This window comes from Crocodylus siamensis, chromosome 8, assembly GCF_052110815.1.
Source record: "Crocodylus siamensis isolate JL-2025a chromosome 8, ASM5211081v1, whole genome shotgun sequence".
Taxonomy (NCBI): Eukaryota; Metazoa; Chordata; order Crocodylia; family Crocodylidae; genus Crocodylus; species Crocodylus siamensis.
Window position 1 is genome coordinate 49,866,359 of NC_143402.1, and position 24,826 is coordinate 49,891,184.

General features: G+C 47.1%; 1 protein-coding gene across 4 annotated transcripts in view; it reads left to right on the forward strand.

Moving 5' to 3' along the window:
* MYOCD (myocardin) overlaps positions 1–17,635 on the forward strand; it is a 94,974-nt gene extending 77,339 nt beyond the window's left edge. For 2 of the 4 annotated variants that reach the window (XM_090061058.1, XM_090061061.1), the window contains exons 10-12: positions 3,576–4,529; positions 14,531–14,588; positions 15,413–17,635. In XM_090061058.1, the coding sequence (XP_089917184.1) occupies positions 3,576–4,529; positions 14,531–14,588; positions 15,413–15,981 (1,581 nt within the window). In that variant the 3' untranslated portion in view covers positions 15,982–17,635. Of the gene's footprint in view, positions 1–3,575; positions 4,530–11,643; positions 11,755–14,530; positions 14,589–15,412 lie in introns of all 4 variants that reach the window. The other 2 variants (XM_090061062.1, XM_090061060.1) reach the window with 2 other exon arrangements.
* The last annotated feature ends 7,191 nt before the right edge of the window (positions 17,636–24,826 follow it).

The following is a 24,826-nucleotide window of genomic DNA, read 5'->3' on the forward strand; positions in this document are numbered from 1 at the left end:
TCAGGGTAATGAGCTACTCTCGAATGCAGCCAGGACTCTACTGTTCAAACATCCCTTACCTACATAGACCACAGCCGGGGGGTGGGGGGGAAGTGGAAAGCCTCCATTTCAGTTTCACTGTCCTTCTACAGACACTAGGCAGCAATGTCCTAGGGTCATTTGGGAGATGGGGCTGGTGGAAATGGAGATGTTGCCAGGTAATGGGGGGATTGAGCAGCCCCTGCTCATGGTTCCCAGTGGGCCTGGTGCTTAAGGAAGACCCCACTCCATGATCTTCATGGCTTTTCAAACCCTGCCATGGAGATCCTGGGGGGATTCTGGGGCAGCCAGGCCCACATAAGCAGGACACCCCTCAGGACCCCAAACACCTGGAAGCCCCTCTACACCCACTGCCTACCCCAAATGAGTCTGGGACACTAGAGCACAACGTCCTTAGCAGGAAGGTGGCATTGACAACATGGCTTTCCAGGGCAGGGGTGGAAAATCTGAGAACATCTTGTGGGAGCCCCAGAGCATACTGCTCACTGGGACCTGAAAACAGGGGGGGCACTCAGCCCCAAGAGCACCTGGCAACCAGGAGCACTCTCATTTCCACTCCAAATGAGCCTGAGATCCCACTGAGTGGGATTCATTTCCTGTCATGGGACCCAAGCTGCCTCCCCTCACTTACTTCAGGGTCGTACCACTTAGACATTGGTAAAGTATAATGATGGTCTTTCTTGAACTCAGTCAGTATTTTTTATTCAATTTTTATGAGGAGAGCAGAAATTACAGTTGTAGGTCATGATATATTGTTCTTTCTTGGTGCCCAGCCAATCTGAGTCTTCCTCCCCATCTAGGAGGATCCCAGGGAAACTCAAGGCACTGATTCCCAGAAGGCATTCTGGTCCGGGTACTCTACCACCCCGGTGGTATTTTGGCAGCACTGCAAACCCGAAAACCTGACCATTTTACTTAAAACCCTTGGCACCTCTAACCAGGGACAATTGTAAACCAGTTTCTAATAAATTGTGAACCAGATGACACTTTTGAAACTGTTCAAGTGTTATACAGGTTTCCCTCGATTTATGAGGATTTGTCCAAATTCACTCTTATGCGATGACCCTTTTCATACCTGAAATTCATTATATGTGAGGTAAATTCGCTGTTATGCGATCGGCTCCCCACACCCCAAGCAGGTAAGTCTGTGAGTTTGTGAGGGGAGAGGAAAGGGCCATGAGTGGAGGGGAGGGGAAAAGGCCATGGGGCCAGGGCCCCACACCGCAACCTCTGCTACAGCTGCTCTGGGAGTGGCCAATGCCAGCGGCTTGTGGCTAATGCCAGTGGCTTGCAGCAGCTGGGCTGTGCTGTGCCCCAAACCCCCGAGGCCTCTGCTTCCCCTGGGGCACTGTGCCCCGAGCCTCCCAGCATGGCATAGACCATTTGCTGTAAGCAGGAGGCACCCACCACTCCCAGGGCTGCAGCAGGGGCAGGCGGCAGGCGGCAGCCTGCAGTGGGACAAAAGCAGGCTGGGGCTGGCAGTGGCACCAGGCTCTTCCTGGCACTCAGAGTCGGCCACAGCAATGGGAGGGGAGCTGCTGCCACCACAAAATTTGCCATAGCCACTCTGCAACCTGCCCTCCCAGCACCGCTGCTGAGTACTGGGAAGAGACTGGTGCTGTTACCAGCCCCAGCCTGCAGCGGCTACTGGCCCCAGCCTACTCTCATCCCGCTGCAGGCCTGGGAGCGGTGGATGCTACCTGCTTGGAGCTGCACTGCATTGGGGGTTCGGGGCACAGTGCAGCCCAGCAGCTGCAGGCTGCTGGTTTCAGCCGCTCCCAGGGCTGCAGGGGCTGCAGTGAGTGGGGAGAAGCAGAGCAGTGGGGTGAATGGGGAGAAGTGGGGTGAGTGGGGCTGCCACCCACCTGGAGCACCGCGAAGAGCCCGGTGCTGCCCCTGCTGCAGACCCAGGAGCAACAGACACCGCCTGCTTGCAGCCACTGGTCTGCACCGTGCCCCTCTCCCTGTCCCTTCCCTAGCCCCAGCCTCACTCCCTCCCTCCCTCACCACCATGGGAACGCATCCCTATCTGTTTAATTGTAAACTGGGTTTGCTTTATGTGAATACAATTTATGTGCCGTTCCCTGGGAACGCATCTGCCACATAAAACATGGGAAACCTGTATCTGTCTGCACGTTCAGAGACCGGAGGAAAGGTATATGGTACCTGAAAGCTTGTCTAGATCCCTTGTAGCTCTTCAGTTGTTTCAATAATGATATCACTCACAAAAATACTTGCCTTGTGAAGTCTCTTGAGCATCCTAGGGTAGCATATCAATGATAGAACTGAAAACATGGACGTCAGAGCAAGCGAAGAGAGTATAAAATTACAGGGTCCGGTATGGTTCACAGAGTCCTCTGCTCTGAATCATGAAAGCAGTAACAAAGTAATAATAAAAATCATGCTATTGCCCCTAATTGCCTTTAAACTAGTGATCTTAAAACCTGTTAGTAATGTAGCTGAGTTAGCACCAAGCTCAATAAGGCAGCTAAGCATTCAAATACTTCCCCAGATTCTTGAGTGGCTGTTGTTGCCTGCATTGTTCTGTCTACATTGCTAGCATTATCTAAGCCAGCTAACTTAATGCTATTTCTAGTATATGACACAAGCTACACTCATAGCAGTGCAGAAGTGTAAGCAGACCCTAGATTCTGTGGCTCAGATGTCTAAATGACTCATAAATCTGTTTTACAGCATAGTCACTGCACAGAACAAAGGCCCACATTGGCATAATGGAATTCACAACTCACACATTTACCATTCTCCCGTCCCCCCTGCTTTTCCTGTGGCAAGTTAAAAGGTTTTTGCAGTTTTGGGTATTATGCCTGGTAGTTGAGCGTGAGGGTAGTTTCTGAAGTTTTTAAGAATGGGTCAAACACTTGCCTAGGATGGTTTTTAGACAGGGATGATCCCACCTTGAGCAGGTGGGTGGACTAGAAATAAATGACCTGTGGAGGTGTCTTCCAGTCCTACTTTTCTGTGATTCTATCATTTTACATTCCTTTTAGACCTTGTTACATTAAACTCAGACATGATTAAGGCCAGTATGCTGCATGAGGGTAGGATCACAAACTCTGCGTAAGTGCCTGCACAGGCAGTTAAACATATTAAAAGTGCCATTTGAGCAAGTAAATTGAAACAGGATTTTCACTAGCCTGTTAGCTCATAAGCGGTAGTAGCACACTCACCAGAATCAAGAGCTGGGCCAGCTGCTGGAGATAGGCATCAGACCACATTTGTGTTGCATGAATACTATGAGCATAACTCTTCTAGAGCATTGCTGCCCAAGTTACTTGTTCATGGCTCAGTGTTTCTCCACATACAGTACCCCTGGTTACTGAGGAAGGGAATCCATTATTTCTGCTAGGACAAGATATGGCTGTTAGGGTGGACAGCTGGGCTGTGTATAGAGGCTCTGAGCAATGAGCATGGAAGGCCCATAAAGTAGAAAACAGGAAAACTACCAAGTTATTTCCCCATGGTGATGAGAACATATGTCAAAGTGAATGTAACTGAGTAGCTGGCTCTTTTTCTAGGTGTCAGAACTGAGGCAGCAGCTCAGAATAAGAGGTCTCCCTGTATCTGGCACGAAAACAGCACTAATGGAGCGTCTGAGACCCTTTCAGGAAAGCAGTGGCAACACAGTGCCAAACTTCAGTGAAATAACAACTGTCACCTTTCCAGTCACCCCAGCAAACACCCTGTCAAGCTACCAGTCACAGTCATCAGCCAGCATGTTATCCAATGGCTTCTATCACTTCGGGAGCACCAGCTCTACCCCACCAATCTCCCCAGCATCTTCTGACCTCTCCGTTAGTGGCTCTTTGCCAGACACATTCAACGATGGACCAATGTCTTCTCCACAGTTTGGTCTTCAACCGTCCCCTGTGCATGGCAGTACTGAGGAAAGCCTCATGAGCAGCATGAATGGAGGGAGCATCCAGCTGGAGCTAGAAGGGCTTGATACGGAAAAAGACAAAATGCTGGTAGAAAAGCAGAAAGTCATTAATGAACTTACATGGAAGCTACAACAAGAACAGAGGCAGGTGGAAGAGCTGCGGATGCAACTCCAGAAACGGAAACGAACCAGTGGCCTTGAGGAGAAGCATTCCCCACCACAGCATTTCTTTGCAGCTCCCATCAAGCAAGAAAATGCAGTAGCTAGTTGTCCATTTGCATCAAAACAAACTGCCTTGATTGACCAAGCCAGTCATTCAAATAAATTAAGTGACTGTGGGGTGCCGCAGCTGCCTCACATTGTAAATAGTCGTTGCATGGAGCCAGCAGGCCAGAGTGCCATCACATCCTCCACATTCCTCAGCCCACAGTGCTCTCCCCAGCACTCTCCACTTGCGGCTGCAAAGAGCCCAAAGCATATCAGCCTGCCACCATCACCAAATAGCCATTCCCTTCTCTCAGTTTCCCCTGGCTCTCAGGGCGAAGGTCGCAGTGTCTCCCCACAAGCCAGCAGTTGCCTCCGCACAGCTCCGGTAAGTGTAGGATGCCCTAACAACCAATCTCATCTCTGTAGAAAGGGTATTTGTATTCATGGTTGTCTTAGCAGATTTCTCTGACCTTGGGATGAGGCTGAGTTCAGGCTTTGGTATGACTGTTTCTGTCACAAGGGTTACAAAATGCATGTACATTACCCTCCCGATGATTATGCAATACACTCATGGTAAGGTCCATACTAGATTAAGAGTAGGGGAACAGTCGGAGTACCCATTATATTTTAGCCCTGCAGCAGTGTGGTTAAGACACTTTACAAGGAAGCAAGAGATTCAGGTTCTAGCCCCACCTTGCTTAGAACAGGTTTGAAGCTATGTTTCTCTGACCTTCCCTCTTCCTAGATTTCCAGATGACTGGCAGGCAGATTTCTATTATCCTTTGTGTGCCATAGCAATTTTCTAGTTGCATAAGTGCTCCTATTGCATAGCTAGTGATTCTGTTACCCAATATTACTTGTGCAGTGTAAATGCATAAGCACACCCATATACTGAGCATGCTGAGTAGGCTGTGCACTGGCCAGATACACCCATAGCCAGATTCTGTTCTCCCTATTAGGTGTGTAAGTGGACTTAGGTGTCTGATTGCAGTTCTATTCCACCCTGCTCAAGTTTCTGTGTGATGGGACCCTGAGTGACTTTTTTGTAACTTGGTCTTATGGGTCAGATGATAGTCTTATAAAAGTAGCTGCATTAATGGATTTTCAGGATGTGAACAGGGTGGAACAAAGTTGCAATTAGGTGACTAAGTCATAGTTTCATAGTAGCTAGGGTCATGAGGGACCTGAACAGATCATCTAGCCTGACCCCCTGCCACAAGCAGGAATGAATGCTGGGTTCACAAGACCCCAGACAGGTGATCATCCAACCTCCTCTTGAATTTGCCCAAGGTAGGGGCGAGGACCACTTCCCTGGGAAGTTGGTTCCAGATTCTGGCCACCCTAAATGTAAAATATTGCCTCCTGATCTCTACCCTAAACCTATTCTCCATCAGCTTATTACTATTGTTCCTTATCACCCCAGGTGGTGCTGGGGAGAAAAGGGCTCTACCTATTTGCTGTTGATCTCCCCTGATGAGTTTGTAGGCAGCCACCAGGTCCCCCCTCAACCTCCTCTTGCCAAGGCTGAACAGGTTCAGTCTCTCCTCATAGGACCTGTCCTGCTGCCCTCTCACCAAATGGCTGGCCCTCCTCTGAACTCTCTCCAGGCTGGCCACATCCTTTTTAAAGTGCAGCGCCCAGTACTGGATACAGTACTACAACTGCAGCCTAACCAAAGTTGCACAGAGGGGGAGTATCACCTCTCTGGACCGGCTTGAGATGCATCTTTGGATGGACAACAAGGTGCGGCTGCCCTTGCTGGCTGCAGTCTGGCATTGCCGGCTCATGTTCATCTTGGAGTCAATAATGACTCCAAGATCCCTTTCTGCCTCTGTGCTTTCAAGAGGGGAACTCCCCAGCCTGTATGTATGCTGTGGATTCCTTCTCCCAAGGTGCAGCACCCTGCATTTGTCTACGTTGAACCCCATTCTATTCTTTTCTGCCCACTTTTGTAGTCTGTCTAAATCTAGTTGCAGCTTCTCTCTCCCTTCAAGTGTGCCCACCTCGCCCCACATCTTAGTGTCATCAGCAGACTTGGACAATGTGCTTTCAACCCCTTTGTCCAACTCACTGATGAAGATGTTAAACAGTGCAGGCCCGAGGACTGAGCCCTGGGGGGACCCCACTGCTCACATCTCACCAGGTTGAGTATGACCCATCCACCACTACTCTCTGGGTGCACCCCATCAGCCAGTTTTTTACCCATCCAACTGTGTAGGCATCAATGCCACAGTTGCCTAATTTACTGATGAGAATGGGGTGAGAGACAATGTCAAAGGCCTTCTTAAAGTCTAGAAAGACTATGTCCGTGGCAATACCATTATCCAAGGATTTAGTTACCTAGTCATAAGAGGCAATCAGGTTGGTCAGGCAGGACCTGGCTTTGATGAACCCATGCTGATTGCCCCTGAGCCTGATCTCCTCTGCTGGCTCCCCACAGGTGTGCTCCTTGATGATTCTTTCCAAGATCTTCCCAAGGACCGAGGTGAGGCTTACAGGCCTATGTTACTTGGGTCCTCCTTCCTCCCTTTCTTAAAAATGGGGACAACATTAGCCAGTTTCCAATCCCCCGGCACCTAGCCAGATGACCATGAATGCTCATACAACCAGGCCAAGGGCTCCATGATGACCCCTGCCAGCTCCCTCAATGCCCTTGGGTGGAGGGCATCTGGACCTGCAAATTTAAAAATGTCTAGCCCTTCCAGAAGATCCCTAACTACATCTGCGCTGACCCAAGGCCTGACAGAGCTATCCCTGGGATTGTCCCTACTTCTGGTAGGAGGGATGTCCCCGGTCCCTGTTCAAGAAAACAGAGGCAAAGAAACTGTTAAAAATATCGGCTTTCTCATCTGGCATAGCCACGAGGTTACTGTTTGAGTTCTGCAGGGGCCCTACATTGCCTGGTGCCCTCTTTTTGCTCCCAATGTACTTGAAAAAGGACTTTTTGTTGTCCTTAATCCTGGACGCTAGCCTGAATTCCATCTCTGCCTTGGCCTTCCTAATAGCCCTCCTACACTCACGGGCCAAGGAGGAGTACTCCTCCTTGGTGATAGCCCCTCCTTTCCACTGGTTGTACGTCACCCTTTTAGTCCTCAGGTATTGCTGAATGCCTTTGCTGAGCCAAGGGGGTTTCTGAGCACTCTTACCCCGCTTGCTTCTCCCAGGGCCTGTTACCCTTTGGGCCTGGAGGATCGCCCCCTTAAGGTATGACCATCCCTCATGGACTCCCATCTCCCCTACCCTCTGGGCCCTCAGTGCCTCCCCAACTAGTCTCCTAAGCTCATTGAAGTTGACCCTTCTGAAGTCAAGGGCTCTAGTTTTGCTATAAGCCCTTGACACCCTGTCTGGATAGTGAATTCCAGCAGGTGATGATTGCTATTGCGCAGGTGGTCAAGGACCTGCTGTCCCCTCACCAGGTCATCCCCAGTGGCCAGGACCAGGTCCAGCAAGGCATTATCCCTACTGGGGCTGTGCACCTCCTGGATAAGGTGAAGGTCCTGTAATACAGCCACGAACCTACGCGAGCGGTCAGACCTGGCTGTCTGCTTCTCCCAGCAAATGTCTGGGTCATTTAGGTCACCCATGACAATGACATCCCTTGACCTAACCGCCTCCATAAGCTGACCAGAGAAGTCCCGGTCCAGCTTTTCCCCCTGGTTGGGTGGTCGGTAGTAGACACCCACTGTAAGGTCCCTTTTGCCACGCCCCCCTTATAGGTTGACCCACAGTGTCTCTGCCGAACCCTCCTCTAACCCAAAGCTAATCCTTGATGAAGTCCACTTATGGCCTTGTTACACCTCATGCTGTAAGCCAAACAACTGTTAATCAGCTTTGTGGTGTTTGGCTTAGTGGAGCACCTGTCTGTCCTTCACCTGCACAGCTTTGACTTGCCACTAGAGGCTTAGTGAGCAGGGGCAGGATTAAGACTTGGAGCAGGAGCAGGCAAAATGCGGCCTGCGGGCCGGATGCGGCCCACCAGGCCATTCTATTCAACCCACAGAGCCCAGAAAAAATTTAGAAAATTAGTATTTATCTGCCAGTGACTGCCTGTCATGTGGCCTGTGATGGCTTGTCAAAACTCAGTAAGCAGCCCTCCACCTGAAATAATTGCCCGCCCTGATCTAGAGTCAGAACCAGCTCATTGCTCCCGCCTGGCAGAGTGAGTGCCACAGCCCTGGAGAGCCCTGCAGCCATGGTGCCTCCTGCTGCCACCCAAACCAACTTGTTGCTTGAGCTCTGAGAGGCCTGGTCCCTTTTTTCTCTGGAGGTCTCCCCCCCTCCCACTTCCCTCTCCCCCTCTCTCCTGCACACCACCCCTGCCACCATCTGAGCTCTGAAAAGAATCAAGCCCCTTGGAGCTCAGGCTGCACCAGGATTGGGCCCCTCAGAGCTTAGGTGGCACCTGGCCAGCTGGCAGCTTCCCACCTACACTGTCCTGCCTGGACTGCTGGCTGGCCAGGTGCCGCCTGAGCTCTGAAAAGGTTCAGAGTTCAGATTATTGAATAACCTTTGGAACTCAGGCAGCACCCAGCTGGCTGGCAGCCTTGGAAAGGGGTTGAGCTGCCAGCCAGTCAGACACCTCCTGAGCTCCAAGGGACCCAGTCCTTTTTTCCTCTGGAGCTTGCTCCCTATGAACCACTGCTGGTGGGAGCACTGAGCCAGTGTGGGTGGTGGTGGGTGGCACTGAGGCCACTGAGCACTCTGGGGCTGCAGCACTTGTTCTGCCCAAAGTCCCTTGAGGGCAAGGAACTGTGCCCAGCCCCACCGCACCCTCGCTTCCCTACTTGCCCTGCCTCAGGAGGGGACACTGTATTCTTGGATGCTTGAACACTTCAAATTTGGCAGAATAGCTGTAGGGAGTGGTCAAACCTTAATGGAACAGGAACAAATTTAGGTACAGTGGAGATAATCCTGCCCTGGAGTGCCATAACTTTAAGCCAAATAATGAGTGCTTTAAGCCACTTATGCTGCATCTGTGCTTTGCTGCAGTACTTTAGTACTTCCTTTTGGAGGTACTAAAGCATGGTGCGGTAACCACCCATATTGCACCATATGTGCAGTGCACATTTAGATTTTGCCACTACATCGCTGTAGTGGCACACTAAAATGGAGGAGTGCACCACTATGGCAACACAGCTGCCAATCACATGTAGACCCACATGATTGCTACATCATTGTAATGCGTCATACAACAACATAACACATTGCCATGGCAATGTAGGGCAATGCATATACATGCCTTTAGAGGTGTTAACTTGCAGCAATACAGGAGTTAAGAGCTCCAGAAACCACCTACATTTACCGTGTAGCAAGGTCCTTACATGCCTAATAGGTGGAATAGATCTGGCCTCCAGTGTATGCATGCAAATCACAAAATTGGTTGCCCAGGGCTCCAGCTTCAAAAGGAGGGCTAAGTAAGAGGCCATGTGATACACAAGGGTTACAGAACTACACTGAGAAGCCAAGAAGATAGTGTTAAACCCCCTGTCAGCCAAATGTCCCTAAAACCAGGTCTCCTTTTCCCTTTTCCTGGGCAAAGGCTCTAACTGTTCAGATATTAGAATTGAAACATGAAAGGACCCTCCTTCTCAGAAATGCTCAGACATACATGTACCTGCCTGGCCACCTTATAGCCTAGTGACCCTGTGCAATATATCTAAGTATGATTATGCATCCACTTTGCAGTGTAATAAAATCACAAACTGGGTGTAAGTGTCAAAAAAACTGTTTACACGTGGAAAACTGTCATTTAGGCATACAATTCCATCCCATAAATGCCCTTGTCAGAGGGTGTGAATTTCTGCCTGGCTCAGCTTGGCATCCTGAAACTATGAAGGGAGCATCAGGGTTGTTCCAAATGACCTCTGCACCCTATGGCATTGATCATAACTATTCCACAGAGTTTCCAATCAGTATGTCAATGGGTCAGTGAAAACCCTAGCATCTGGGTTGTGCAACCATCACCTGCACATCAAATCAACATTCCCAGATAGCTCTAACAGAGCCAGAACCACCAGGCTTCTTGTCTAGATCACAGAATCAAAATAATGGTGGTGTAGTAGTAGTAGCAGTAGTAGTAACAACAACAACAATAATAATAAGGCTTTGTTCCCTTTGATAGCTTCAGTGGGAACATAGAAGATAGCACCAGTCAGCAGAGTCTGGTGTATACCAACAGGGAGTCTGGATGGAAAAGAGAAGGAAAAGGAAAGGAATTTGTTATGTGGGCAAGGTGGGGCGGGGGGTTGATCAAATGCAAGGCTTAGGTATGGAAGGAGCTGATCTCCTTCACAGTTTCTTAATTTTAGGTCTTTAAGGGACCATTATAATCTTATCTAGCCTCCAGTACATCACAAGCCGCTGAATGCCACACAATTGTCTTATCACAGGAACCTGGGATAAAATAAGTAGATATTATAGGAAGGTTCCTTCAAGACTGCTGCCAAGAAACTCATCTTTCAGTTGCAAGAGTCTTGACAGTCTTTGAGCCTTCCTAAGCATAAATACTGCTGAAGCAGTTGAACACTTTGGAGTTAAGGGGGACAAGGTTCTGATTCTATAAAAAAGGAAGCAGGATCAGAGCGAGGTATTTGTTTTTGGGTTTCAGTTACCTGTGGCCCTTGCAAAATCCTTCTCATCAGCTCAAGGTGAATAATTGTGATTCAAAAGCACAATTATTAAGTAAAGCAGAACCAGATTTCCATAGTCTTCATTGTACAAGGACAGAAGTGTAACCGGTTTCAAACTGTGGGGGCTGAACTGTCATAACTGTTCTTCAAAATGCTTAACCTTTTTAAAGAAGGGCTCTAAGAAGAAAGTCTATCAGTCTGACCACTGGTACCATCACAGACTTTTAGACAAGGGTCAGTAGCGCTGAGGAATGGGGGTACCACATCTCTTAACAGGAATATAGCCTGTCATCCAGGTAATCAAGTCAGAAACTGAAAGGGTTGGATATCAAAAAAACAAACTTTGCATTAATTAGCATGAGATCCAGACAGGGTCAGTAGGGGGCTTCAGAACATGTGCATGTTAGAGGTGGAGGCCTTTCATGCATGAGTTACTGGGCAGCTTTGGGAGCATCACTGTCAATATTTGATTGATTTCATCATGATATTATCTTGCCCAATATTTTTGCTTTTCCTTTTTCTCTGTTATAGCGACACATACAGTTAGTAGCATGCTGATAGCCAAACTGCTCAGGATTATTTTATATTAAAATGCATGGAGAACTGTATGCATGGACAGATCTCATTGGTTTCTCTGTAGCTAGGGAAACTCAAAGCTAGTCTATACAGACCATCTGTCCTGCCCACTAGCCTAGTACAGCTTACTTTAATTGGCATTGGCATAACACCATTGACTCTTCTAGATTACACTGGATTTACTCTGGAATGAGAAGAGAAGTGGGCTTCAAATAAGAGTAGATAGAAACACAGAGAAAAGGGTAACCTATTGCCTGTGGATTGATAAAATTTCCCTATATTTTCCCTATGCAGGCTACACAGGCAGGTCAAAAGTTTTCTATTCCATCCCCAAGTTTTTGTAAGTCAAGTCCAGGCCTCTCGGAGGTAAAGCAGCCTCCATCCTATGAGGATGCAATAAAGCAGGTAACTGCATGGTTTTTATTTCCTATAGGAAGAGGTCATACCATTTTGAACTTGTTTTATTTTTATTGAGTTTCATGCAACTAGTAGCTGTGGAAGTTACAGCATGTTGCATGTCCTCTAAGTAAAACTAGCCTGTTTCCATATTTGTTTGAGGAATAGATTTAAATTAAGTTTTAGTTGTTAATACAGTTTCAATATGACAGAAAAACATCCTGCTTGATTCTCAGAAAGGTAGTTAGCTGTATTAGTCTGCAGTCAGGCAAAAGGCAGGGCAGGGTGGCACCTTACAGACTAATTTGCTGAGGGGTATAATCTTTCATAGGCTACAGCCCACTTTGTCAGATGTTCAGAAAGGCACCTTCACTTCTCTTAGTAGTGCCCCATCCCCCTAACCTTTCCTCTCCTTCCCCTATCCTTTGTATTTAAATGACTTTATTCCTTTCTATTTAGTATTCCTGCTCTCTGCAAGCCCATTCATGGCATCTTATGAAGTAAGCTGTCACCTACAAAAGCTTATGCCTTTCTGAATTAGTCTTTAAAGTGCCACCCCACCCTGTGTTCTATATGTTAAATTAACACTGTGTTGATGAAAGATGCTAGACTGACAACCTGGAGACCAGCACCATGGCCAAGTACATCAGAGACTACCAGTGATAGGGGATGCTTCAGTGCTTGGTTATCCAAACTGAGGTACTTCAGATGGTATGAGTCTAAAATAGGGGCAGACAGAATATGGCCCACGGGCCAGAACCAGCCTGTCAGGCCATTCTATTCAGCCTGTGAGGCCCCTAAAAATTTTTAAAAAGTAATTTTTATCTGCCCCTGGCTTCCTGTCAAAGATGACAGGCAGCCAGCAGCAGTAGGACCCAGGAGGAGCCTGTAGCAAGACCCAGTGGCTGAGCATCCAGCTCCTCCCCATCCCCAGCCCCCCACCACTCTCACACCCCCAGCCCCCAACCAGAAGCTTCTGCAGCTTCTGACCACACATCCTTGGAGCTATTCCCTGCCTCCCCCCATCCAAGTGGAAAGTAAGATAAGATTGGATGAAGGGACAGGAGAAAACCTCTGCAAACTACCCAACATCCAGGAGTCCCATGGTGCTTGCCAGGCTGGGCTGGAGCCAGAGCAGGAAGCAGCGGGCGGGGGGAGGGCAGAGGAGAGTAGTGGTGGTAGGTGGCCATGGGGGCATGGAGTCTGCCAGGCTGCACGTGTGAGGCTTTCAAGCAGTATGCAACAGCTACATACAATGGAGCCAGCAACCCAGCCCCATCTCTCTTTTTCTTCCTATCACACCCACCATACCCAAACCCTACCATACCCACACACCCACTCCCCAACCACAGCCCACCACATACATCCCTTGACCGCCCACACACAACTTACAGTAGATCTGTATTTTGACATATTATGCAGTCACCTCTAGATACACTTCATAAAGACATAAATCAGTTCAAAAATATTTTAAAATAAAATTAAAATAAGTTATAGTCAATGTTTTATTTTTTTGTACATGATTTGGATTTTTTTCCAGTTTCAAAACTGCAGCACCCTTTCTCCCAAAAGGAGTACTTCCAGGGCAAGGGAAAGTACTTCTGGTGGCAAAGGTCAGGGGTTGGGGGCAGGACTTCTGGTCCCAATATGGTAACTGGGGAGCAGGACAACTGTTAAAGGGCAGAGCTACCTATGTGGCCCTTGACATCTCCTCAAAACTTCGTAAGCAGTCCTCCACCCAAAATAATTGCCCGCCCCTGGTCTAAAGCATGGGTACTTACTTATGGGTGAAAATCAGGCCCCTTTTAGGTGCCTCAAGATGAATACCCAACATCATTAATCCCTTTGGGAAATTTTGGCATTTATATTTATCCTGCAAGCAAATACAAAATTGCCTTTGTCTGCCTCCTGCCCATTTGCCTCAGCCTTGTTCTGGAAGGAACTCAGCTTTTGGGGAAAAGGTATCTCAGCTTCCATGATTAATTTAATCCCTTCCATCTTGTGTAAGGCTTCCAAGAGGGGTAACTCTTAGTTCCAATTGTGATAATAGCTTTAGGGAGATGGACTAGAAATTGGACCGAGACTTATACCAAGGGGATGATAGGTAGACTGAAACATGGGTACAAGTTCATTGGAGGGAACATGGGGTCATTTTTCCATTAAAAAGAAGGAAAGGGCATGAAAAGTCAGTTTTATACATGAGGTTCCTCTAAGCAGCAGGAAAAGACATAGGCAAGTCAGTACAGGTAGAAAATGGGAGCGTTGACAAGGCTGTGTTCATCCTGACTTGTTCCTCAGACTCTAAAACCTTCATTGCAGATTAAGTACCAATTTAGATACCTCTGAAATGTGGCTCTCAAGTGATTATGTGAGCTCTAAGCTCTCTGCAGTGAGGGGGGTAGGTGAGGTGACGTTGCAGGGAGCAGCAAAGCTAGTTGCCCAGAGCCCTCATCCATACGCGATTCCATTAAATGAAGATCACTTACATAAAGGAAGGAGAGGAAAAAACCCACTCCTTAGCCTCTGCCAAAGGCCCTTCATGAGTTTCACACCAGCTCTGCTTTCTAGATAATGTAGTGTTAGGAGATGAAGAGCCACATAGTTCCAAGATCTGCAGCACCACCTTCAGTCACAGGCCCTTTAGGTAGTTCCTCTGCCTTGCCTTTCTCTGCACGGTGGTCTCAATCTTAACCTCTAAAGTTATTACAACTCCATTTCATTCTCTGGGTCATAGCCTAAAGAACTCACCTTTTACCAGCTCAATTCTTGTGGTCTTTTGCTGTAGCAGATGACTCGAAGTCAGCAGATGGATGAGCTCCTGGATGTGCTCATTGAAAGTGGAGGTAAGCCCTGCTTTCATACATGGTTCAGTGGGAGAGTCCCTACTAAATGGGCTTAATTGCATAGGGACAAGTACAGCATTCTATTTATTCCATGGGAGCTTCCCAGTTCGAGGCCATTTTGTACTTGCTTTATCCTGGGAATGACCGTGTGAAGCTCATTCTTGAAGTTTCCTATCCTATTACAAAAAAATAAAGTTGAACAGCGCTGATGAGAAGCCCTGCAGGGAATCACCCTATGGAGCTTTGCCTTTGAACATTACCCAAGCCCACTCCTGTTACCCATCACCTTGGGGGGGGTTCTGTGGTTATTTCCAATCCCCATTCCTCCTTGAGATGACAGATCATATTCTTACCTTTCCAGACCACAGCCCATGGCCATTACTCATGCAGCATGTGCTGGGGCCCAATCCTCTCCTGGGAAGTACTACTAATGGACAGGCTAACATCATTGGTTGAGTGGGCTTGAAGGTTCAGAAACTTAGTTACAGATAAGATGATCAAGGCTAAGCCATGAGGGACCTTACAAAAGAAATTGGGTAATTTGTGTTTGAGGAATTGGGAAAGGGGCAGCCAGAGACTAAGTGCAAAGCAGGGAAGTAGTATACAGGTATGGTGGGAGCAGGCAGGGAAGGGGAGGTGACAGTTGTTGTACCGGAGAAGTTGGCAAGATCCTGAGCAGACAGGAGCAAGTGGCAAGGGTTTAGAGAGGAGTCAGAAGTTGTGAGAAAGTGGATTGGAGGATGTGGAGAGCTTGGCCTGTTTGAGAAGTTGTGCAGGCCCTGTAGTACCCCATTTCTAACAGACCTGTTTTATTTTGCCAACAGAAATGCCAGCCAATGCCAAAGAAGATCGCTCTTGTCTTCAGAAAGTACCTCAGATCACAATGTCTTCAGGAAATACCAGCACTTCACTCCCAAAGTCATCAGCTGCCTTTGAACAAGTGTCCTCATCCCAGCTCTCATTTGACCACTGTCCGGGTAGCAGTGACACACACCTCGAAGTCTTACTCAATTCCCACAGTCCCCTGGGAAGAGTCAGCGATATCACCCTCCTGAAAATGGGTGGTGAGGAGTCGCACTTTGAAGGGATGATAGAAGGTTTTTCCAGCAAAGCCGCAGATGAACTGTTGACATCCCAGGAGATTTTACAGACTCCCCTCTCACCCATGGAGACCCAATTGTCACCTACTTCTACTGAAGGATCCGGTTTACAAATGAGCTTCACTGAATCTCCTTGGGAAACAATGGAATGGCTGGATCTCACCCCACCAAGCTCAACTACTGCCTTTGGTTCTCTCACTACTGCTGGCCCAAGCATCTTCAATATAGATTTCTTAGATGTTACTGATCTCAATTTAAATACCACCATGGACCTTCACTTACAGCAGTGGTGAAAGGAGATGACAATAGAGAAAGGATGTGAGATAGAACTCTATATGTCCAAAGCAACCACCCCAAGTCCTCTATTAAGCAAGAGCATGCAAAGACCTGAGACTTGGCCCCAAGGCCTAATGTGCCAACTAGTCAGGGGAAACTGGAGGGGGTTTTCCAGTAAATAACTTGTACCAGTTTTCAGTCACTGAGAATTGTCAGCACAACAACTCTTACCTTTTCTTTTTTTACAATTAAACATCCTTGCAGACTTTATTGACACTTTTTACAAACGATATTTTTCTAAACCAACCTTTTTTTTGAGCTTTCAGGTTTTTCCAGTTTTAGCAGCCAATCATACGAGAACTGGAGGAGCTTGTGAGATATAGTGTGGTGAGGAAAACTCATTGAGACACGCATGATACCATCTAGAGCAGGGCCCAAGGCAGAGTCATTGCCACCTACATCTTTCTCATCTCCTTTAGGGAATACCACAAGGCACATCTTAATGAAGTAGGAAAAAAAACCCCCCAAAACAGCTTAGGTTGGAAATCCTACAGGCAGCAAAGCCTGTGCACTGTGCCCCAGCACACTACTTCATTGTACAATGAAATCCACTTCACTCAGCTTATTGTCTCTGTTCCAAATAGTAACTGATTTAAAATGGCTTGGAAGGCAAGTCACCACAGTCAAGACACAGCTGTCCTGTCAAGGGTGGTGGACTGTGCCACTGGATTTGTGCGATGAAACTTGTGTGAGTGCATCACACACAGTCACAGCTAGAGAGTGAGAGCTGGAGAGTGGTCCATGCCTAACAGATATGTGTTAGATTTTAACCAAACCAGAGTCTGTGACCTCCACGCTGCTCAAGTGCTAGGGGTCCTGCTCCCTGTAGTCCAACTGCTTTGATTACTAACACCGATGTCAAAGGACGATGATGCTGAGGGCAATATAGAACTCCAGTTCCTATGTTACAAATCTGAAGTGTTTATTGTACAGGGAACAATATAGATGTTGAATTTAAAAGTGAACAAAACGAAGTTTCATGGGGTGTGGGGTGGGGTCCCTTAGGCCTTCCTCTGCAACACAAGAAACCCAAGTGTAAAAACCACAAGGAATCTCCAGGGAGAAGCCACAGAAAGCTCATAGCAATAAATGGCCCCTTGACTCTCCCAGGTATACCTCAAAAATTGGTATGGGTCTGAGTGGGTCCTTATTTGTGGCTAGATTTTTGTTTGAATACCTACTTGTGGTAACTATGCTTGCTCTGCCATCCCACCTCTTTTCCCTTCTTCACTCCCTTCTCCCTTATTTGTGCTTCTTCTCTCCTCTTCCGAATTTACTGTTTTATCACCAATCACTTGGCTCAGAGCAAAACCATTCAGAGAACAGCCGTGAATCCACAAGCCTAGAGGAGCTTGTTCTTCTGAGTTCATCAAAAGTGGATGCTCTGTTGCAACAATGTTGGCTGCAGTCAGAAGTCACCAGCACTTCTTCTAGGCATCACTGTGCAATATAATTCATAGGGCTCCCCAGAAGAAAGGGCCTTCACTTTACCGTTTGGCTTCCACCAAAGACCTTGTCACAGACTGTTTGATGAATACGTCTACTTCTCTGCAATTATGTTTTGGTTGTTTTGCAAAAGTAAATATTGTTGCTGCCAAGATTGTTAAAATATTTACAGACTGGGTGTATTTAATATTGTATTATTGGAAGGACAGCATATTGGAAATGCAGATATCTTGGGAACAGGTCCAGGGCTGTACAGTCTGTGGAGGCTGTCCCCGTGTGAGGGACTTGCCCAAAAGCCTGTCAGAGCTGCATTAGGAGTCTCTGCAACCAGCTCTCCAGTTGTGTCTCCCGTTAATTACATTGTTGCATGTTGTATAAAGAACACCATAGTCGTTTGTTTTATAAGTCACTATTTAAAGCACCACTTTTTTGTTGTACAAATGTTCACAATGCACTGCTAGGATAGAACAATTCACAAGTGGCATTATTTAGAATACTGTTTTTTATAACAAAGAGATTTTAGAAGCCATTCCATGAAGATTTAATTAATAGCACTTGAATCCAGAGTAGTTGTAGATGTTGCACTGCCTAGATGTACATAGCTTTCAAGATAGTTTTGTCCTCTCAACAAATAAATGTCCTTATTTAAAGGGATGCTGCCAACTTAGAACATGTAAGCAAACACATTTCCTTACCCATGTTACTAACAACAGTTTCATTATTAAAAAAACCCATTGTTTTGCCATTCTCTGCTTTTAATTTGCCATTTTATTTTGCTCAGCTAGGGCAAGGACATCATTGAATCAAGTGTCACTTTTTGTCTCTAGTCCGTTATTTCACTGACAGGTTCTCATGGTTTTAGTCCCTGCAGGGGGATGTGTAGTTGTTTAAAAAAAACAAACCCAAATCCCTGCTTTCAATAGAAGTATATAAACTCACTGAAGCCTTTAGGATTATAACAACTTTTCTTTTTCTTATAAAATCTAATCTTTGACCCAAAGGGGAGTTGACAGTGTCCCTTTAAAATGAAGCATGGGTGCTCTGGAGTTTGGACCAAATGACTGTATCCTCTCCCAGGATGCTGTGGAAGCTGAGCTCGAGCTGCCTGGCAGCACCAGCGTTCTCATGGGTTCACCCACAGAACCAGCTGAATGTTGCTATTTCCTGGCTTACTGCTTAATATGAAAGTGCCTAGCAAACCTTGGTAGTTTTGCCAGAGCGGTCCTTGCTTCCCCCTGCAGGATGACTGCACTCTAAGGAACTGTGGAAATGGCAAAATGTTTTCAGCAAGTTTCTAGCCCTAACTAGCTGGAAGTCTGTTTACCGCTTGTGCCATTTTTCTAATTTCTGTGCAATCTAATCAGACACTCATGCTATGGTAAATTAGACAAAGTCAATGCTTTCATTATTCACATTCATAATGTTATCCCAATTATTATTACTTCTCTGACAAGGTGACAGGCTTTGTGGTTGTGACAGAGTGGTGGACGTAGTCTATCTCGGTTTTGGGAAGGCTTTGATACTATCTCCCATGACAATCTCACAAGCAAGCTAAAGAAATACAGTCTAGATGAAACTACTGTAAGGTGGGCTCATTGCTCAAAGAGTAGTCATCAGAATCTAGATGGGGGAGGTATCAAATGGAATCCCCCAGCACTTTGCCCTGTGACCACTACAATTCAACGTCTTCATTAACAGCTTGAAGGATACAGTTGGGTGCTCACTTAGAAAACTTGCAAATGACAGCAAGCTGGGTGCAGTAGCAGACACTTTGGAAGTTAGGATTAGGATTCAAAATGAGCTTGACAAATTGGTAAAATGGTCTGGTCTCTAACACATATAGTAAGATTCAGAAGCACTTCTTAAAGTGGAGCAATCAAATTCACAAATACTGAAGAGGCAGCAATGGCTTAGGCTACAGTGCTGCATCAAAACGCTTGGTAGTCATACAGGTGGCTGCTGGCCAATTTCACATGCAAATCATGGGGCTAGCAGCCATTTTTATGGGCAGAACACAGTAGGTCCCCCACACCCCTGATTGTTTGAGAATCCCTGGTAGCCCTGCCCTTCACCGCTGATTGGCTGTGAAAGCTGTTCATCATGCAGCCCTGCCCCTAGTTGCTGATTGATGGTGAGGGGTGGGGCCATATGAAAGACAGTTCTCACAGCCAATCAGCAGTGAGGAATGGATGTGAAGAGAAGTGGTGCAGGCTCCTACCCTGGGGGTTTTTAAGAGGAGATTAGATGTCCACCTTGCTGGGGTCGTTTGACCCCAGTACTCTTTCCTGCCATGGCAGGGGGTCGGACTAGATGATCTGCTCAGGTCCCTTCCAACCCTAGAAACTATGAAACTATAAATCAAAGGACATGGTTCTTCTGCTGTCTTTAGCCCTAGTGAGACCTCATCTCAAGTATTGGGGCCTAGTTTTGAGCAATAGACTTCATGAAAGAAACAACTTTGGAAGAATCCAGTAAGGAACAACAAAAATTATTAGAGGTGTGGAAAACAATGTTTAGGAAGCAAGACTGGAAGAACCGAGATTACTTAGTCTGGAGAAGAGAAGGCTCAGGGGCGAGTTTGATAAGTCTTCAAATACAAAAAGATTGTCATAAACAAGATAGTGTCAACTGTTTTCTGCATCCACAGAGATAGGACAAGAAATATTGGGCTTAAATTGCGACAAAGGAGGCTTAGGCTAGGTATTAGGCAGAACCTTCTTGCTATGCATGTGGTTAAGCACTGGAGCACCACAGAGTAATAAGAGGTAAGTAACCAGGATACCAACCCCAGGTGCCCATTTAGAAGGGATGGAAGAATAGCAGCTGCCTACCATCACTATCCCAGCCATTGCTGCTCCTACAGCAGCTCAGCCCTGTTCCCACTGCCCTCTGGTCACAAACACTGGCAGTTATACCCCTACTGAAACACCTTATCTAGAGAGGTTATGGAATATCCATTGTTGTCAATTTTTTAAAGCAGGATAAACAAACATTTGTCTAGGATGGTTTAGACAGGACTGATACTGCTTGCAGCAGGAGGGTGGACTAAATGACCTCCTGAGATCCCATCCAGCACTATCTGTCTATAAGTCTATTAATCTCTGAGTAACTGATAATAATAAAAATCAAAGGTTTCTCTTGAAGATGCAGATACAGTTTTTAAAACCTCTCATCTGGCAATACCTTACTCTTCTGAGTGAAAACAGAATTATCTCCATGTCATTGTAAAAAAAAGGATAAGAAAGGACTAGTTAGACTGAAACCTCCAAACAAAGCACCAGGATCTTTGTCTGTATTGCTCACTCAGTAGAGCGTCCTGTCTTAATTTAGCATATCCTCACTATATCTAGAGAGAGTTGTTCTAAACATGCCACACATGCCAACCTGTTACTATGTGTGTATCACTTGGAGCTGTACAGTTCAGCCACCATCCACTATGCCACCGAGTGGGATCTCTTTCTGAAATTTAACAGAAGCTCTCTCTCTTACTGGTCAGAGAGCGGGCGCAGCTGAGTTATGATATCATTCAGCACTTCAGCTATTACTACAAATGGAAATTACCATGTGTTCCTTCATTTCCCAATAAAAAAATGGAGAGTTTTGGGAAAAATTATTATCCAATAAAAAACTGTATCCTCTGCAAAAAAAGTGCCTCCCAAACACCATCTACAACATCCAACAAGCATTCCAGGTTCCTTGACAGCCTGTTACCTCATCTCCCACCATTTAAGACCTTTGAACTCTGTGTAAGAGGATTTCTACAGAGGATAGTCCTCTTACAGCTTTCAAACACAGATCATAAAAAACTCCCCAAATAATGGCATGTTAGCTGTTGCCCAGGTCATGGGAGGTCCCGCTACTAAGCCCTTCTTACACTGAGAAAGTTGGAACCTGCATTTCCTGCTTTGCAGAAAAGTGCTCCAGCCATCAGGTGTGACCTAGGTATTACCCAGAGCCCTCTCTATTGATCTTCTTTAAGCTGATCCATTGCACCTTGGCAAAAATGACAGAATGACTTTTTTTAGTAAATGTTTAGGATTGGGAATCCAAGAAAGATGACAAAGCCGGTAGGGAAATACAGATTGCCCAAGCGAGGGACTAACAATAGAGGGATAGGGGTGAGGAGAAGAATGCAACTAGGTTACAGGAGATACAATGTTAGCCATCTAAGCCCGGGGGGGGGGGGGTAGAGGGGGGGGGGAAGAGGAAAGGGGAGGGAGGGGGTTCACGACGCTGAGAGAGAAAGGAGATAGATACACACAAACCCATTACAATGGTCCACAATGGTGGAGGAAGTGGTTTGAAGGAAGTGTCTCAGTCCATATAGAGGCTCATCACAGGAGTCCTCTTTGGGTGGAGCGGGGTCATCCGTTGTTGAAGAATCCTCTCAAAAGTGAAGGTCCATCTGGTGCAGAGGGGGGGACGGTTCAAGCAGTCTCCTCTGGGTCCGGTCTGGTAGTGGTTCGTCTGGTGGGGTCGGAGTACTGGTGGTGGCCTGTGATGTGTTCCACGTAGATATCGCAGGACCAACGGATGGTGTTGGACACCATGAGGCAGCGCATCAGCTTGGCGTAGTGGCAAAAGACACAGCAGGCACGCCGGACACTCTGGTTGCTGGGGTCCCAGGCTCCGCGCGTTCCCACGATGAGCGCATTGACCATCACATCATAGCTGCAGCCCCTCAGGGTGTCAGCCAGCGATGTGTACTTCTCCCACTTGCAAGCCCAGGCATCGGTGAAGGCTTGGCACTGGTTCTCGAAGGGGATGGTGACATCCACAATCACAACCTTGGCCTCTTCATTGGTGATGACCATGTCAGGTTGCATCTGGCTCTTGCATCCCGGGATGGTGCGGTTCACGGAGATCTCCCCCTCCGTGGCCAGGATGGCCCTCACCAGGCAGTCCTGGACAGCATTGTGGCAGAGCTGCCAGGCTCTGGCATGCAGCTTGCAGCTGCACAGCACGTGGGGGAGGGTCTCTGCCATGTAGCCGCACCATCGGCACCTCTTGTCCTGGTTGCCGAAGTGCACGGCGCTGTTCAGAGGCAGGCAGTTGAGGCAGGTGCAGTGGAGGAAGCGCCAGCCTATGAAGTGTGTGAAGCTCCTGCTGGGCATGAAGTGGTTGCTGGAGTCCCACTTCACAGTGACGTCGAAGACCTTGCCCTGGTCGGGTTTGATTCTCAGGTCACCGGCATATTTGTTTCAGACAACGTCCTTCAGGAACCTCTCCAGGAAGGTCCTCATGCAGGGCGTCACGGTGACACAGTCGGTGTGTGGGGCTGATTGCAGGGAGACTCCTGGCTCCCTGAGCTCCTTGGTCCAGGTCCAGGTGCAGCCGATGCATTTCCCAAGGCGGTACGTGGCGTTGTGGGCTGGGCTCCACAGCAAGGCAAAGTCCCCGCTGTCTCGATAGAAATCACCCTCCAGTGAGCCGCTGAAGAAGGTGGCCAAGTCATGTCCGGTCAGCTGCCTCATGATTCTCTTGTGGGTGGTCTCCTTGAGGGCGCTGGCGGTGATGATACTTACCATTGTATCCGGGCAGGTCAGGAGGCTGAAGGCATGGGTGACCACCGCAATGTCACAGAGGTCTCCCATGTGGGGGACGTTGGCACCTCCCTGCTGGTAGGTGATGTGCAGGACCTCGGGGATGTGCAGGACACACCAACATTATGTTCTTTACTCAGCCGCCTCCCCCACAAAATCCCTTACTTGCCTGTCTAGGGAATCAATTCTCCAAAAACCATCAACACCAGCATCATATTTCTATGGTGGACATGGAAGAAAGGAAGAAATATTCCTTCTCAGCCTAGTCTTTATTAGCCCAGCAAAGTCTCTTCATAAGAAAGACTTTCTGTTCTCCTGATCATTGTAGTAGATCTCTGTTCTTGTTCCAGTCCAAGTTTATCTTTCTTGTGCATGTGCTATGAAGGCCTTTCTGAGCAGCCTTTCCCAAGGAATGCAGTCTTTGAAAATTCTCTCTGTTACTGTGGACATGCTGTGCAATTCAAAATATAAAACATATTCTCTCAGTGCTACGCCTGCCTAATTCTGGCCATTTATGGGAGTCCTTGCAGAATGCTGAGAAAGAGAGCTAAGCAGCCAAATATATTTTTAAAATTTATTTTCCTCCATTTTAAAAGTTAAAAGCTGTTTCAACAAAGAGCTCTCAGTTTCAACAGCATGAAGGACTACTACTCTGGGCAGGCCATTGTCAAGGACAAGGGCAGAAGTGCTAAAGCTGGGGCAGCCCTCACTGAAGCATAATTTCCCTGTACAAGATGCCATGTGGGAAGGAGATCTCCTGGATCTGGTTCCCAGCCAATGCATTGTGTATGTGCACAGAACACAGGAGGAAATGAGCACATTCAGTCTGGTGAGTGTCTCTGGTTTTTGTACATGCAATATGAAGAAATCATTGCATTATTTCTTAACTGTGAAAACAGTTCCTTGTGTATTTTCCTCAAGCCCATCATAGTCTCATACTCTCTGTGCTGGCCCCTTGGCTTTGAGGCTTTATCCTTGCTCTTCAGTGCATATGATGGAAAGCCAGCATAATTAACACTTCCATCCCTTAGTGTTTTCTGCAGTAGATTTGTCCTGTGTTAATATTCTACCATTCCTTACTATAGGTTAGTGTCTTTGGCTCTGTACACATTCACTATGGAACAGAAGCTAATCCATATCTAATAATAAGGAGCCCTATACCATTTGCCCTTGCTCTGCCTGAGGGAATCTTGCCCTTTTGTCCCTAGCACTGAGACTCATATTTGTTTGCAGCCTGTACTTGTGTTACAATGTCAGTTTGGAAGCCAAATCATGGCAAATGTTAAGTGAAGAGAAGTCCACAAGGAGGAATAGTAATTCACAGATTCATAGATGTTAGGGTTGGAAGGGACCTCATTAGGTCATCAAGTCCAACCCCCTGGCCTGGGCAGGAAAGAGCGCTGGGCTGAGACAACCCCAGCCAAGTGCTTGTCTAGTCTCCTCTTGAAGACTCCTAGGCAGGGGAGAGCACCACCTCCTGTGGAAACCCATTCCTGATTCTGGCAACCTTATTGTGAAGAAGTTCTTTCTAATGTCCAACCTAAAAGTGCTCTCTGTCAGCTTGCAGCCACTGATTCTGTGAGTCATCCAATTCCACACAAAGGCTCAATCAGTAATACACTTACCCAGGACCTGAACAGTTTCCACTCCAGTGGAAACAGAGGGACGCTGGGCCTTAGTCAGGCTTAGAAGAAAGGGCTTTTTTCTAAATGGTATCTACATATTTTGAAATAATATGAAGGTCTGTGTATCCCAGCACATATTTCTAGAGAATACAGCACAGTGACAAGGCCATGGCACATGAAATGCTAGA